The following is a 15,910-nucleotide window of genomic DNA, read 5'->3' as shown; positions in this document are numbered from 1 at the left end:
CCACCTGACTTCTTTCATAAGCAGTCTTTCCTGTTGCAAACTTAAATATTTGTTCACCCAATGCACGCTTCAGACTTGGCTTCTGTCAAGGCTAATTTTTGAGAAGCTGGCTTCTATATATATAGCAGAATAATCAGTCAACAGAACATGTTTGCTGAATGGCTGGCAAACTGAACCAGTTCAAACTGAAGTCTCTTGTCCGGCAAACTCGATGTACAGCTTTGGAAGGGTTTAGCTAGAGGCAGAGTTGACATACTTCATAAAACAGTATTCACACTATTTTCCAGCACTCACTTTTGAGGAGGAAGAGCTGCCTGATCTAAGAGATAATTAATTATTGATTGTCCCATTGCCCTTTCTTCTAGCCTTCTGCTTGAGGAAAATTCTCTGACCTAGGCAAGCTACATTAGTCACCACGTAGAACAACATAACTAGTAACAGAGCAATTCTGGAGCAATAAAAATGAACATGAAAGGGAAACCTCATTTATTTGGTGTCCCAGACAGGGTGATGAGAAGTGTGCATATTGCTTAAATTTGGATTTGGCAAATTCTATTTATTTGTGTTTATTCTCCACTACAACTTTGTTTTAATCCTATTCTTCTATAGTAATATCCCAGGAATAAGAAAAGAGTATGACAAGCTCTCTGGGAAGATTGCAGACTACTGCCAAGAGAATTGACAACTATTACTAAAAGCAGAGTTTTGCAGGGCTAGCGGTTCTGGGACCATGATGTTTTCCTGAAAACCTGCAAATGACCAGACCAGATGTGACTCTACTCAAGAGTATATACCCAGGATAAATCCGGAGGACTAGGAAGAACATATACATGACAGAAAAGGAGGTACAACTAATAAATGGCTCTGCCACCCTCACCCCCAACAAGTTTCTTCTCCTTTTTCAGTGGAACCTCCTGTGTTCCAGTTTGCACCCATTGCCCCTTGTCCAGTCACTGGTTGTCACCAGAAGAGCCTGGGTCCATCCTCCTGACACTCCCCCTTTCCATATTGATCCCCAAGAATGAGTCCCCCCTCAGTGTCCTCTTGTCCAGCTCCAGAGCCCCAGCTCCCTCAGCCTTTCCTCACACGGGAGATGCTCCACTCCCTTCAGCATCTTGGTGGCTGCGCTGGACTCTCTCCAGCAGTTCCCTGTCCTGCTGGAACTGAGGGGCCACAACTGGACACAATATTCCAGGTGTGGCCTCACTTGGGCTGAGTAGAGGGGGAGGACGAGCAGCCGAGCTTTAAAGCAGAGGTTTTTAAAGCAAAACAAAAATAACGTTCATTTACTTTAAAACTGCATGCAGGAAAATGCTGTTTTTATCAACTGTTTGAGACTGAACCAGTGGTAGGCATTCCTTCAGAGCAGATGACCCTGTCAGCTTTTGCAGTGTCAAAGCCTCCTGAACCTGTCAAATTCTCACCCTGAACACATTATATAGTTCCATTCTTTTTTTGTTTTACATTGCCAAGAGCAGCCATTTTCCAGAAATGCACTGAGCACCAAGATTAATGTTTATACCATGTTTTGTTTTCTTCTCCCCTCACAGGGAAAAAAAAAATGTCAACAGTTTTGTTTGTATGTGCTGTTTTTGAAAACATTGTTTACGTTGTTATGAACTGCTTTGAAGAAAACCAGTAGGAAATGGTATGCTCATCTTAAAGTGGGTAATGTTTGAGATGATAATCACTGGTTCCTGAGGAAATTCAAGCCATGTTCATACCAGATAAATTTCTGTTTGTAGAGCAGATTTTTTAGAGATTTCTACAAGATTATACAAAAAAGGCATGGTGCCAAAGGGACATGGGTTAATCCCATAGCCTTCACTCCACTTCATGCAGTTTTCTAGATACATTAACAGCACATCACACAACATAATGAAAACACGGACTCAACACATATTAAAATTCAGTGGAAAAAGCGTTTAAAGAGAGTGGCCCAATCTGATGTGCTTTATGGCAATGGAGGGTGGTGTAGCACCTGTCTGGAGTATTTTTAAGCTTTACTGCACAGATAGGGTTTGCATCTCAGCCAAAAAACAACTGTGTGTGTAACAGATGCCACCTTGCTACCTAAAACCGCAGCAAGTGTTGGGCTGTGATGGTGTCATGGATGCAGCTACGTGATGGTTTAACGTGAGTGAAAATTTGAAAGTATTTTTGAAGTACCACCAGAAATGACTCACTGTCCATGTGAACCTCTTACTAAAGGAAACTGCACTGTGGCAGAGAACTAAAAAGCTTTTCTCTTCATAAAAAAAAAGATTTTATCCCTACCACACGCTGCATCATTACTGCCTGATCTCTGTCCAGCCTGATAAAGAACATGCAACCATTCCTTACTGTTACACTTAATCTTCTGTGGTTCGGTTTACACATATTACATCTTGGCATAGCCCATATGGATGTGGGAAACAGATTTTTCCCTTGTTTGCTGCAACATTTCTTTACCTACTTGTAAATTGCTGCAACTTTCCCTTCTGGTCTTTTATTAACTAAAGAGCCCTAGATCTTTCAGTCTGTCTGAGCACATTTTACATTTAAGACCACCACCATTTTGTTGATGTATTTCTTAACTTATGGGGTCAAGTACCTTTGATAGCATTTCATCTCAGTACAGGACTACAGCAGGATTTTATGTGTCCTTAAGACTAAGTTTCTCCATATATAGGCCAATACTACATCTGCCTATTGTGTCATAGCACAAAGTTGTTATCTCAAGCTCAGTTTATCATCCACAATATGCAGAAATTTTTGTGAAGAACTGGTAAACAGCTGGTTATTCGCCATCCTATTTTTGCATAGCTGATTATTCTTGGCAAGATACAATTCTTTCCACATGTTCCCACTGAATACCATGCTACATTTTCAGAATAGATCTCAGATGTTTACGTTTGGACAGATTGTCCCAACAATCTTTTGAAAGACAACTCCACATCAGTGCGAAGTGCTGCTAGAAATTTGACCCTATCACCTTTACTATATGTCAGTATTAATTACAAGTAGTACCATATACATTAATAGAGGTGCTCACAGAGTAACCACCAACAATAGAAATGCAGTTGACCATGAACAAAGAATGAAGAAGTGCCAAGATTCTGTTTTGAAACAGCAAAGAACAGGATCTTCACAAGATTCAGTTTGAGTCAGTGACTGCAACAACAGTCTTGTCAATAAACCAGTTCTATTGCATAATAAAGCAAAAAAAGCTAATTTCCTTGTTTTTCTCTACTGCTGCTATTATTGTAGAGCTAAACAGTTGGGAAAAGGGGAAAAAATAAAATGCTTAAGCAATGCTTTCCTAAAAAGAGAACCCATTTGCTGTTGTTTTAGAACATGGGCCACTGTGTTTCAGTCTTCTCACTATATTATCTTATGGAAATTTCTCTGTACAATTTTATACCTACTAATTTTTCTTTATTGCTTTTTTTATCCCTCCTGTGAAAGCAAAGACTAAAGACCATTAATACAGTGGCCTGTATTATATATAAGGCACTGGAAGCTCTGGAGTCCCAGGTATCTTGTCCTAGAAGTCCCAGAAACTTGTAGTCCTCAGCATTTGACCAGCAAAACAAGCTGTTAGAAACCAGCTTGAAATCTCCTGGAGTATGGTTCTTGCTAACACTGTAATTTTAAAAATATATAAGAAATTATCTGCCTGATTTAAGTTAATTATTTTGTTCCTATTTATATCTAAGATTTCTTCCTCATGCGTATCAGTCATCATAAATGGCTTTGAAAAAATCATCTATTATTATGGGGTATTTTTGGGTTTTTTTACTATTCAATATTTCTTACATTCAAGAAAACCACAGAATCCCAGAATCCCAAAATCCCAGAATGTGAGGGGTTGGAAGGGCCCTGGAGAGCTCATCCAGTGCAATCCCCCCATGGAGCAGGAACACCTAGATGAGGTTACACAGGAAGGTGTCCAGGCGGGTTGGAATGTCTGCAGAGAAGGAGACTCCACAACATCCCTGGGCAGCCTGGGCCAGGCTCTGCGACCCTCACTGGGAACAAGTTTCTTCTCATATTTAAGTGGAACCTCCTGTGTTCCAGTTTGAACCCATTACCCCTTGTCCTATCATTGGTTGTCACCAAGAAGAGCCTGGCTCCATCCTCCTGACACTCACCCTTTATATATTTATAAACATTAATGAGGTCACCCCTCAGTGTCCTCTTGTCCAGCTCCAGAGCCCCAGCTCCCTCAGCCTTTCCTCACACGGGAGATGCTCCACTCCCTGCAGCATCTTGGTGGCTGCGCTGGACTCCCTCCAGCAGTTCCCTGTCCTGCTGGAACTGAGGGGCCACAACTGGACACAAGATTCCAGGTGTGGTCTCCCCAGGGCAGAGCAGAGGGGCAGGAGAACCTCTCTGACCTACTGACCACCCCCTTCTAACCCACCCCAGGTACCATTGGCTTCCTGGCCACAAGGGCCCAGTGCTGGCTCATGGTCACCCTGCTGTCCCCAGGACCCCCAGGTCCCTTTCCCCTACGCTGCTCTCTAATAGGTCATTCCCCAACTTACACTGGAACCTGGGGTTGTTCCTGCCCAGATTCAAGACTCTACACTTTCCCTTGTTCTATTTCATTAAATTTCTCCCTGCCCAACTCTCCAGCCTGTCCAGGTCTCTCAATGGCAGCACAGCTTCCAGTGTCACCACTCCTCCCAGCTTGGTGTCATCAGCAAACTTGCTGACAATCACTCTGTTCCCTCATCCAAATCATTGATGAATATATTGAATAATATAGGCCCCAGTGCTGACCCCTGAGGCACTGCACTGGATACAGGCCTCAAGTGGACTCCGCCCCACTGACCACGACTCTCTGGCTTCTTCCCTTCATCTAGTTCACAGTCCACCTCACTACCCGCTCATCCAGACCACACTCCCTTAGGTTAGCTGTGAGGATGCTGCGGGAGACTGTATCATTTCTCTTACAGTAAGAAAGAGCTCAGCATGGGCTAATTTAACCTACTGAGAAGGGAAAAACAGTGAAAGGTGAGAAATCGGCCAGGGAAAATGCAGGTTTTTTATTTTCTTCCCCACTGGTTCACCTGAGCGGTTCACACAGCATTTGGCCTCATATCCAGATGTCCAAGCACCATTCTGCGCTGAGATCTGGCAACTGTGGTTTGCAAAAGCTTTGGAACCCTAGGTGATCTGCCAGTGAACTGAGGAGAAGAGAGGTGGAAAAATCAGGATAATAGGAAGCAGAAGCTGGAGAGGGAGGACCAGGCTTGGAGACACTTCCAAGTCTGTGCAGAATATAAAGCTCAAGCATTAGGGGATGGGAATTCCACTTCCATTCGTCATGTAAACCTCTTCCTCTTAGCACGTCTGACAGTTCAATTACAATCCCCGAACGCTTTTTTCTGGCTTTTCTTAGCTATTTTCTTAGCTATTCCTGCCTGCAAAAGTCTGGTGTTTCAAGTATGTTGTTCTAAGGTTCAGGGCTAAATTCAGCACTATTGAAATAATAGAGGAAGAAGGACACAAGAGACTTCATCCAAATGTTCACTGAAGGTAAAAAAGTTCCTGTTATTTGTAGTGTCACAAGCCCTCATGTTTAAGAAAGAGGGCTCCGTTTTTGGGATCTGTGCCCAGAATGTGCATCAGCAGTGAAAGAGTCGTGCAACCTGGGGAGACTCAAAGCAGAACCCACTATTTTGTCTGACTGGGTTCACTGGCAGGTGTTGGGTTAAAGACAAAACGACTCGACCTGTAACAAATAATTCAGGTTTACAGGGGACTCCTTGTAAGTTCAGCCAGTAAATAACTGGATACTGTGAGTGCTGTAGCCCTTGAAATAAAACTTAACAAAAAAAGTAGCGTCTGGAAAGACGCTTCAGAAAGGTTTTATCCTTAAAACAGCATCAAAACAAATGAAGCTTGGAGAAGTACTTAGACAAGACATCATAAGTTATCATGTTTTATGTTTTTGTTCAGGTTGAGCCCTGAGCCTAGACTGCTCTCATCCTCCCACCTATCCTCATTACTACACTGGTGCCCCGGCCCCACCCATCCGGGGTTTCAACACCGAACACAGCTCCGGCAGCCTCAGCGCCACTCTGCGGGACTCGAACCCTGGGCTCAAGGGACTCTGCCTCCCATGGACAGCTGGGACAACAGGCGCACGCCACTGCCTCTCTCTGCCTGTCTCCTGTGCCCTCGGTGCTGCAGGCAGAGCCCTCAGCCCTGCTGCGTGTGCAGAGGAGCTGCTCCTGGGCAGAGCTGTCTCTCTGCAGCGTTGCCGCTGCCATGAGCTCCCTGTGTCCCAGGAGCCCAGCCCAGCTCAGCAGCACAGGAGCAGCCCATGATGTCCCTTTCTCTGTCCCCTCTGGGCTCCTCCAGGTGTCCCTGGGGCTCCAGGGACACATCCTTTCGAACAACTTCAAGTAATCAGTGATGTTGATTCTCTCTCCTCTGCACAGACACTTCTTGCCAGCATTATATTCTTCCTCTTAGAAAATAAACTGGTATGAAAATCATCTCTTCTTGTCCCATCATTAGACAGGACGCCAGGAAGGTTACAGCAAAGGAGCTAATTTTTCCAAGCTGAAGGAGGAATATCTTCAGTTGAATGGATTTAGTAATTTTATTCTGGATTATACTCCCAGGTCCAGAGAGACATTCAGCAATATTTAGCCATGTCATGTCTGTGCTCTGCAGCAAAGCCTTTGCACACATGGGCTCTTGGACACTTGGTACCAGGTTTCTTGTGGCAGGTCAGAGCTGGGCTGGTGCCACAGCTGGGTGGCTCAGCCCAGATGTGAGGCCATGTCCTCAGCCAGAGACCAGACTGGGGGAGTTGGAGCTGTCAGTGCTGCAGACAGAGCTGTGACACGGATGGAATGAACTGCCAGGCAGGGTGGCAGAAGTTAGTTCATCTGGTCTGCAAGGACAGCAGCTGCCAGGCACAGCAACAGTCCAGATCAAAACTCAGCCCAGACCTGTAAGGCAATTCAGGGGCCCCATAATGAGCTGTTACTACTGCAGGAACGGTTAAATGAGAAAGAAAGACACTGTGTGGCCACTGATGAATTTAATAAGGGAAAGCAGCAATATTCTCTGTGTCTCTTGTCCTCCTGCAGGTAAATAATGGAAAGTGGCTCAGTGATCCCCTCCGCCAGTTCCCTCAGAACACTTGGGTGTATCCCATCTGGCCCCACAGACTTGTGGTGTAGCAGGTTGCCAACCATTTCCCGTTGGATCACTAGGGCTTCACTCTGCTCCCCATGTCTGTCTTCTGCTTCAAGGGGCTGGGTACCTGGAGAACAACTGTTCTGACTGTTAAAGACTGAGGCGAAGAAGGCATTTAGTACCTCAGCCTTTCCACCTTTTTCACCCCCCACCACCTGGATTCCTCCTTCTGTGCTCTGCCCGCTCCAACAGTTTGTCACTTGGTTATATGGTCAGTTTATCCTCAAGCCACTGAGAGCTTCTGTAAGTGGTGAGACAGCACACAACGTCCATCCCCTCTGCTGCCCACCCTTGGAATTCCCTAGAAATCTCTACAAACCCACTAAAGGAGCAGCTTCACTGCTGTTCAGATCAACCAGCAGGTGAACATGGGGCTCTGGAACATACCACAGGACAACAGAGCAGTCCTGAGGGGACATGAGGGCAAAGGGGGACCTGGAGACACCTGAGAGCACCCAGGTGCCCAGGGCTGAACTGGCCTGTGCCTCCCAATGGGACATGCTGCCCCTCGCTCCCCAGGCGCAGGGTCACAGTGGGGCCCTTTGTGACCTCACACTGTGACACCCACTGCCCTGGATGTGCTCAGCGCAGCTGCAGCCCCAGCCCACACTGTCCGGCAGGACGATGACGAGACAGGGTGTGAGCACGGAGCTGGCGAGAGCCTCCGAGCGTAGCCCACGTCTTTGATTGAGTTTGCGATTTAGAGAATCTTTTTGGTTGGAAGAGAACCTTTAAGATCATCGAGTCCAACCATAGCCTCACTTGAGCTGCCTCTGGCAGACTCCCCTCTGCCCCCGGCAGACTTGTGCCGAGCACTCCCCAAGTGCAGCCCACGTCTTTCCCGGCTGCCCTTGGCAGACTCGTGGTGTTTCACCAAGTCTTCCCAATTCCTCACCTATACCTCCTTCCCCAAACCCACGAGATGGCAGACAAACACCCCACCTGCCGCATGGTGGCCCTGGAGGAGGACAGGGCTCCCCAGGAGAGCAGCTCTCCAGCAGAGCCCCAGGAGCTGTGCATGGCCCAGCACCTGGAGATGGGTGAGTGAGGGGCCCTGATTGTCTGGGCAGGGCGGGGGCCAGCGAGCGCTCCCTGCTCAACACCAGGATCACGTTTCCCTGCACGCTGGCAGGGGGGTTCCACAGGTGTTGGCCATGATGCTGACTCAAGTCCAGGGCTGCTCCGAGCTGGGAGCCGGCCCCAGCACAGCCTCTGCGGGCAGAGGGGACCCAGCTCCTGCTCCAGGGCACAGGCAGCGAGAGGCAGCTGGGCGGGCAGGAGGCAGCCGTGCTGCGGGACGGGGACCTTTCCTGCCCATCTGAAGAGAGTTCCTCACCCGCTGCACTGGGCGCTTTCCCCGTCCTGCCTGGCTCCAGCACCGCAGCCCGTCTGCTGGGCACCCTGCAGCCCTGACACGCACGGGGAGACTGTGCCGGGGGTTGATCCAGGTCAAGACTCCAGAGGGAAAGGAAGGTTGCTCAGGGCACAGAAGTCAGAGTGCGGATTTGTTGCACTTTTGGCAAAGTGAGCAGAGGGACACGCTATTTTCCAAAACTGTTGCTTGACCAGGAACTTTCAAGAGCAGTGTTAGGCTTCCCCCAGTGTTTCTGTGTGGGAGGTTAGAGCTTGTTTTCCTGGGTGCTCTGTCCAGAACTCAACTTTTCAATCTGCTTTTGTGCAAGAACATGGACTCATCTCTCTTCCAATGTGGTTTCTTGGCAGTTGTTGCTGAGGGAATGGCTCCACCACAGAGGATCCTCTTTCCCCCAGAGAAGATTTGCATGGCCTGGCAGCACAGCCAGAGAGCTGGAGCGGGACTGCACAACCTGGGCAACACGTGCTGGCTCAACTCCGTCCTGCAGTGCCTGACCTACACCCCCCCTCTGGCCAACCACCTGCTCTCTGGGAAGCACAGCCGGGCCTGTCAGTACTTTTGGGAACATTCCTTGTACATCTGTTGAGCAGGGCCCAAGGGCTCCCAGAATCTGGAAGCTGATCTAGGAGAAAAGTGGCCCTTCTTTGTCAGCTCCCTGAGTTGGTGTTCTCTGAACACTCAAGCCTAGAAGCAGCTTGTTGTATCTGGATGTTTCCATCTTCAGAAAGGCACCTCTTTCTATCCCAGGCTCTTGGTCCCTGTTCCTGCAAGTTAAACTCCTTTGCTTACTGCACAGAAAGCTTCCGTCAGTTCAGCATCCCTCTGAAGAAAGCTTTCTGTGCATTAAAATGTCCTGGGCTTGTTGGGACTTGGGCACCTTGGGAGGAATGGAGAATTCTTAGAACTGCAAGACCCCCCTTAGGTTTCCCATCACTGTGGATATTTTGCAAACCTCAGGAGCTTCCCTCTCCCGTTCCTCCCTCCCTCTCCAGGTCACCAGAAAGGCTTCTGCGTGATGTGCAGGATGGAAGTGCATGTTCAACAGGTCCTGCATTCCTCAGCCAGTGCCATCGAGCCTTGGGCTGTCATCGATTTTCTCACAGGTGAGTCAGTGCAGGTGCTGTGACATGATTGATGCCGTTCTTGTAGGAGAGAACTAGTAATTTCTTCTTTCTTAGAAACAGGAGAAAATTTCCAGCATGGCAGGCAGGAGGACGCCCACGAGTTCTTACGCTGCACTGTGGACGCCATGCAGAGAGCTTGTCTGAGCGGAAACAGCAAGTAAGCGCAAGCAAATTGTGTTTCCAGCGTTTCCAAACCCCTTGGAGTCCTTGATGTCCTCCCCTCAAGGAGAACTATGCCCAGGGCATTCAGACAAAGCCAGACTCTTGGAAGAGATAACTCCACCTTCCCATTGGTTTGCAGCTTGGACATGTCCTCTCAAGCAACTACCATCGTCTACCAGATCTTTGGGGGCTTTCTGAGATCCAGAGGTACTTTGCCACTGCTATTGCTCTCCTTGGAATCGTCTGTGCTCTCCTGTTCTCGCATGCCTGCGATAACAGCCGATGGTGTGACTGGCGCAGTGGGTGTGAAGAGCGTAACCCGGCACAGTCAGTCGACTTCCCCCGTCACTGAGCATTTCCATTTGCCTTCCAGTCACATGCTGGAGCTGCCAAGCGGTTTCTGATTCCTACGAGGCCTTCCTGGATGTTCCTCTGGATATCAAAGTAAGACAGTTTGTAATTGTGCTTCAAGATGTCCCAAGGCCCCTGTAGCATTCCAGATCCCAAACAGTTGGCTTAAAAATATATCTGACAAGAGAGGTTGGTGGTGGGTGGGAGGTGGAATGGCCTGTGTTCTGCAGAGGCCATGGCAGTGGTCTCCCTGTCGGTGCTGGTTTCAGCTGGCCAGGCACACGTGCCCCTCTCTGCACTGTGACGTACCCACCTCCTTCTTCCCTCGCCCTCCCTCAACACCCGTCTGGCTCCCAGGCTCGTGGGGGTGTTGTTTCCATCACTGGTGACACCCATATCATCGTAGCTGAACTGTGCGGTGCCACAAAGAGGTGGCTCTGGAGAACCCTGGGAATCCCTGGGAAATGAGGGAGATGTTCAGCATCACACCCTCTTTCTGCCTCCTGGGCACTGCTTGCGGATTCACAGTAGGTCTCCTCAGCGTCATCAAGCTGGTTTTTTGCGTAAACTCCTCGTAAGTGTTTGGGTGTGGGAATTTCCCGGAGCTCAGGGCTCTCCCTTCTCACTCCTCCAGGCAGCCGCATCTGTCACCGCAGCTCTGGAAGACTTTGTGAAACCTGAGCACCTGGATGGTGAAAACTGCTTTAAATGTAGCAAGTAAGGCTATTATTGATGATGTATTCATACTAGATCCTGTGCGAAGGTGTCATTGAGCAGAAGTCAGCTTTTCACATTGGATTAAGGCACAGTAATGAGACACAGGTTTTTTAACAGGGCGTTATGGTACTGAATAGCCTTAAAAGAGCACAAGGATGTGTGAGACAGGAAAGGCTGTCTGGCCTTTGGGGGAAAAAATTGTGTGTTTCAGCCCTTGGCTCTGTCCTGGCTTTCAAGGTGTGACAAGATGACTGCCGTCTCCAAGAGGTTCACAGTCCATCGCGCGCCCAAGGTTCTCACAGTGTGTCTGAAGAGGTTTGAAGCTTTCACCAGCGAGAAGATCAGCAAGGTGTGTGCACAACTGGAGTGCAACGTTCTCTTCCTGGAGCGGGTTTCCCAAAGCCAGACGCTCTGTCACAAGCTGCTCATGTTGAGGTTTTCACGTTCCCTTCTGGGGACAGTTCCCGTGGGAATACAAGTGTGTCCTCTGCTCCCACAGAGCTGCTTTGGTCCAGATGACTTTCCTGCCACCCAACTCGGGACATATTGCTGTGTCCTGAAGTGTTCCGGGGTCATTGCTGAGCCCTCCTGGTCTCTCCGTAGGTTGTGGAGTATCCCCAGTACCTGGATCTTCGCCCGTACATGTCTCAGGCAGCCGGAGAACCGCTCCTCTACTCCTTATACGCCGTCCTGGTGCATGGAGGTGGCAGCTGCCGTGCAGGACACTACTTCTGCTACATTAAGGTGAAAAGTGACTTCCTTCTGAACAAAGGAAAGATGTATCCTGGGGAAAACTGACTTTCCTGGCCGTGTTACTGGCAGCCAAGGATTTGAGGGGAGAAGGTTTCCTCAGGGGCTGGAATGCATATGCTTTGAACACTGCTGGTTCAGCAGTTTTTGGCTGTGTTTTGTGGAGAAGCCGTGCCATTCATCTCCAGATATCGACGCTTTTCTTTGCAGGCCAGTGATGGACTGTGGTACCACATGAACGATGAGACTGTGGATCTTTGTGACAGTGACACAGTCCTCACGCAGCAAGCCTATTTACTGTTTTACATCAGGTAATCACAAGTTTTAAACTGTGTTCAGAACACATTTCCTTTTCTTGGCTTTGATATTTTTCTTCTTATCCTGTTGAGTGTTTCTGACATAGCAGAAAATTACCACCTGCATCCTTCAGCCCAAACACATTTCCCATTTGTGGTCCTAGTTGCATCTTCTCCCTGTCATATAAACTGTTCCAAGAAAATGCCGGAACCCAGAGGAGGCTGCAGGAACAGCCCTCAACAGAGATCCCTCTTTTTTTCCCCAGGTGCTCTGATTTGGAAGTTGGACAAAGGGCTCCTTCCTCACCAGCACCATCAGAAGCCCATTCCCTCCTCAGTCAGTGGGCGGCCGGCAGCAAGCAGGTGGGTTCTGTGGGACAGCAGCATCTGCCCCGTAGGACTAAGGCGGCTGTGGGGAGGTGGTCAGGGCACCAGATGGACAGCGGGTTTCTTTTGGGGATCTTGGCAGCGCTCCCTTTTCCCTCCCACACGGCAGCTTTCTGCACAGTTGCAGCACGGCTCCCACTCCCAGCATCCACCTGGATCCATCCCATTTGTCCTCCTTGGCCCCTCTGCAGCCTCCAGGAGCCTTTGGGAGGCCATTAGCTGTTCCCTCACAGCTTCTGGGGGTTCCCCACTGGTGGGTCCTGTCAGGAGGAAAGGGCAGGAGCTTCTCACAGCTCTCTTTGCAGGACATGGCAGGAGGCATGGAGGACTCTCCAGAGGACAGCAGCTCCCCCGCACCAGCCATCACCAGCCAGCAAAGCCGGGCAGGTGCCGAGGAGGCAGCTGCGGGCTGGCCGTGCCCCATCTGGCCAGGCAGGATCAACAGCAGCTCCTCCGTGGGCTCCTGCTTGCATCGCTTCTTCCATGGCTTTCTCAGGCTGGTGTCCAGAAGGAAAGCTGCGTGCCCGCTGCGCTGTCACCCCTGTGACCGTGTGCTCCACTCTGCACGAGAGGACAGCAACAAAGAGGAGCGGGGATTCAGCCCTTCTGCCCCCTGCCAGGAGAACGGTGCCAGGGAGAGGCCCAGGAGCAGATCCCCGCACTGGGGCAACGATCTCCGCAGCTGGGTTGTGGAGACCGCGGACTATGAACACTCAGATGGGAGGAGGGGGAGAACCAGTCCCCTGAGCTGTGACCCCACTCACAGGGACGAGGCAGCTCCAAGACCCTCCAATGGCAGCTCCCAGCCTGCACCAGCCCCTCCAGTGCCCTCCAGCAGCAGCTCCCAGTCTGCTCCTGCCCCCAGAGCTGCTCAGGGGCAAACCCGGCCAAGGCGGAGAGATCGGAGCAGATCCCTGCGGCGGGACTATGATCTCCACAGCCGGTTTCTGGAGATCACAGACCAGCATCACTCAGCAAGGAGGACAAGGAGCTGGAGAACAAGTCCGCCACGGTCTGACCGAGCCCTAAGGGGTGATGCGGCTCCAGGGCCCTCCAGCGGCAGCTCCCGGTGTCGTTCCTCACGCAAAGCTGCTCGGGGGCAGACCCAGCTGAGGCAGAGGGAGCGGAGCAGATCCCCGCGGCGCCGCTATGATCTCCACAGGCAGTTTGTGGAGATCACGGACTGTGACCCCTCAGCAAAGAGGAGGAGGACGAGCAGGAAGGCTTCAGTGCCCTGCAGAGGCAGATGAGGAAAACGGTCGGTGGTGATGGGGGCAGATTGCAGCCTGGATGAGGGAGGACACAGCATTTGACGCCTGTGATACTGGCGAGGAGGAAGAGGAGGAGGAAGAGTCCAGGGAGCAGCAAAGCTGCCCCAGCAGGACCAAGCTGCCCGAAGGGCACCAGCAGCCAGTGCTGCCTCTGGCAGGAAGAGCTCAGAGAGCCCTTCCAGAGCCACGGGCAGCTCTGTCGGCCGGCCCGCCTGCCCACAGGCCCCTGGAGGAAGAGCTGTGACCTGCGTGCCACGGCTGGGATCGCTGCTCAGAAACACTCACTGCACACCAGCGGGCAGAAAAGCCAAAGCCACGATTAAAAACAAACTCCTGTTGGCCTCGTGTGTGTCATTCATGGGGTGTTTGCTTCTCTGTGGGTTTTGAGGCAATTGGAGAAATCCCCATTCTGAGAAGTGTCTGTGGTGGGTTTTGGGAGCTGTGTGTTGTGTGTGCCCATCTTGCCGTCCCTTCTGTTTCAATGTGGAGTTGTAAGGAGCCACTGGAAGGGGGAATGTTGTTTTTGGAACTGCTCTGGCACCTGACCCCAGCAGGGGAAGGACTCCGAGACACCAGCCTACGAATCCTTAACATAAAACAAAGTCCATTGGAAATAATCCCAGAATCCAAACTGATTACTGTATTTAAAAAGTTAATCTAGGGGGAAGGGTAACCAAAGAGCCAGGAATCCATATTTTGAATAAATCAATAAGGTTAGAGGGTTGTTAGAATTAGATGAATGAGACAGGTAAACTGAGGCAGGCAGTGGGTAATCTGTAAACCCTGCAGCACCAGCCGATGGGAGCAGGGGAGGGGATGTGCAGCTGGGATCGGCGGATCTGTAAGCGGGGGCTTTTTGTCCTGTTCCTGGTGCCTGTCTTTGGGCAGAACACCTGGTCTTGCAAAACCGTTTATAAAATACGCTTTGCTGAGAGATGCTGCCCGGGCCTGTTCCGTTGGCGAGGTGATTGTTTCCTACAGCAGGATCTGCAGCAGCAGTTTGGCAGGACCAGAGGGCCCATGCGGTCAGAAAGCGCAGCAGACAGCTGGGACGTGGGGTCACGGGCACCAAACCCAGCTCGGGTGGAACCAAGAGGGTCCCCTCGTGTTCAGGCCCAAAGCGCCATCCGTAGCATCTGCCCGTCCTTCTGAGTGCCCAGAGCCTCCTTCTTGGGGCCAAATCCTCATGTTTAGGGTCCCAACGTGTCTTTCATCACCCGTGGCCTTTGCTCAGGGCCCACAGCTTCATTTTCAGGTGGAGCTCGCTGCCTGGCAACAACCAACCAGAAGTCTGGGGCCAGTCAGGGGATGAAATGCAGCCAATCACATTGGAGGAGGCGGGGCAAGTCATGTGATTGAAATGTAAGCAGCCAATCAAGCTTTGAGACGTGCAGGACAGTTGGCGACAGTGGAACAAACTGGGCAGCGATCGAGGCGGGCTGTGCTGGCTCCACCAATCACACCTGGTGGGAGTGCGGCACATGGATGATTGACAAACGGTCTGACCAATCATTTGGTGGGGACAGCAAGCGGGAAATCCCAGACAGCCAATCAGAGGAAACAGTGCCTCAGGGAAGGCGGACACTGTGGAGGGAGTGACCCCTCAGGCAGCCAATCAGAGAGAGGATTGCCTCAGGGCAGGGTGAGCCCCAAACCAGGGCAGAGTCACAGCCCAGGCAGCCAATCAGCTGCAGGATCAGCTCAGGGGAGGAGACTGACAGCCCTCCCGCCCAATGGTGGCGCAGCGCAGGCGGTTGCTCTGCAGGCGGCCAGGGTGAGTTTTGCCATGGGCCTGTGGAGCTGCCCCAAGGCTGAGCAGCCCCTGGCCCAGCCCTGGGGCCCTGGGGATGTTGTTGCTGCCTCTGGCTCAGGTGTGCGTGGGCTGCTCTGGCCTTGTTCTCCTGGGCGGGGGAGGGGGCAGGGGGCACTTGCTGGAGAGGAGCTGCTGGGGCTGGAGCTGGAGAGAGCAGGAGAAGGGGAAGCAGCTGGAGGGTGAAGTGCAGGGGATCCCCACAGCTGCTGCTGCAGCTGCACAAGAGACAGCTGCCCCTCTGGGTGAGGAAGAGTCCCTGTGAGCAGCCTCAGCAGAGCAGATCACAAACCTGCACCGCAGGGTCTGTGTCAGTGAGGAGAATGACTGTACGGCCGTATAGTGTGTGTGTGTGGTGTGTATCTGGGAAGCCACGTGCTGTAAGAGCTGTCAAACACCGATGTGTTCTCTTAGGTGCAGGATGGGCGAGCGACTGGAGCTACAGAATAGGAGGGGAGGAAAAG

At 50.9% G+C, this 15,910-nt stretch overlaps 1 protein-coding gene across 1 annotated transcript; it reads left to right on the top strand.

Moving 5' to 3' along the window:
- Positions 1-8,125: 8,125 nt before the first annotated feature.
- On the top strand, positions 8,126-13,383 carry LOC308043840 (ubiquitin carboxyl-terminal hydrolase 42-like; the record flags this gene model as incomplete). The annotated part of the gene is made up of 12 exons (XM_080350156.1): positions 8,126-8,243; positions 8,926-9,126; positions 9,571-9,681; positions 9,757-9,859; positions 10,004-10,071; positions 10,238-10,308; positions 10,850-10,932; positions 11,170-11,281; positions 11,536-11,676; positions 11,893-11,993; positions 12,245-12,341; positions 13,306-13,383. The coding sequence occupies 12 exons, from the start codon at positions 8,126-8,128 to the stop codon at positions 13,381-13,383; spliced, it is 1,284 nt and encodes a 427-aa protein (XP_080206282.1).
- Between the last annotated feature and the right edge of the window lie 2,527 nt (positions 13,384-15,910).

This window comes from Nesoenas mayeri (assembly GCF_963082525.1).
Source record: "Nesoenas mayeri genome assembly, chromosome: 9".
Classification (NCBI taxonomy): Eukaryota; Metazoa; Chordata; class Aves; order Columbiformes; family Columbidae; genus Nesoenas; species Nesoenas mayeri.
Note: the sequence above shows the minus strand (reverse complement) of the source record. Positions and strands in the feature narration are given on the sequence as shown.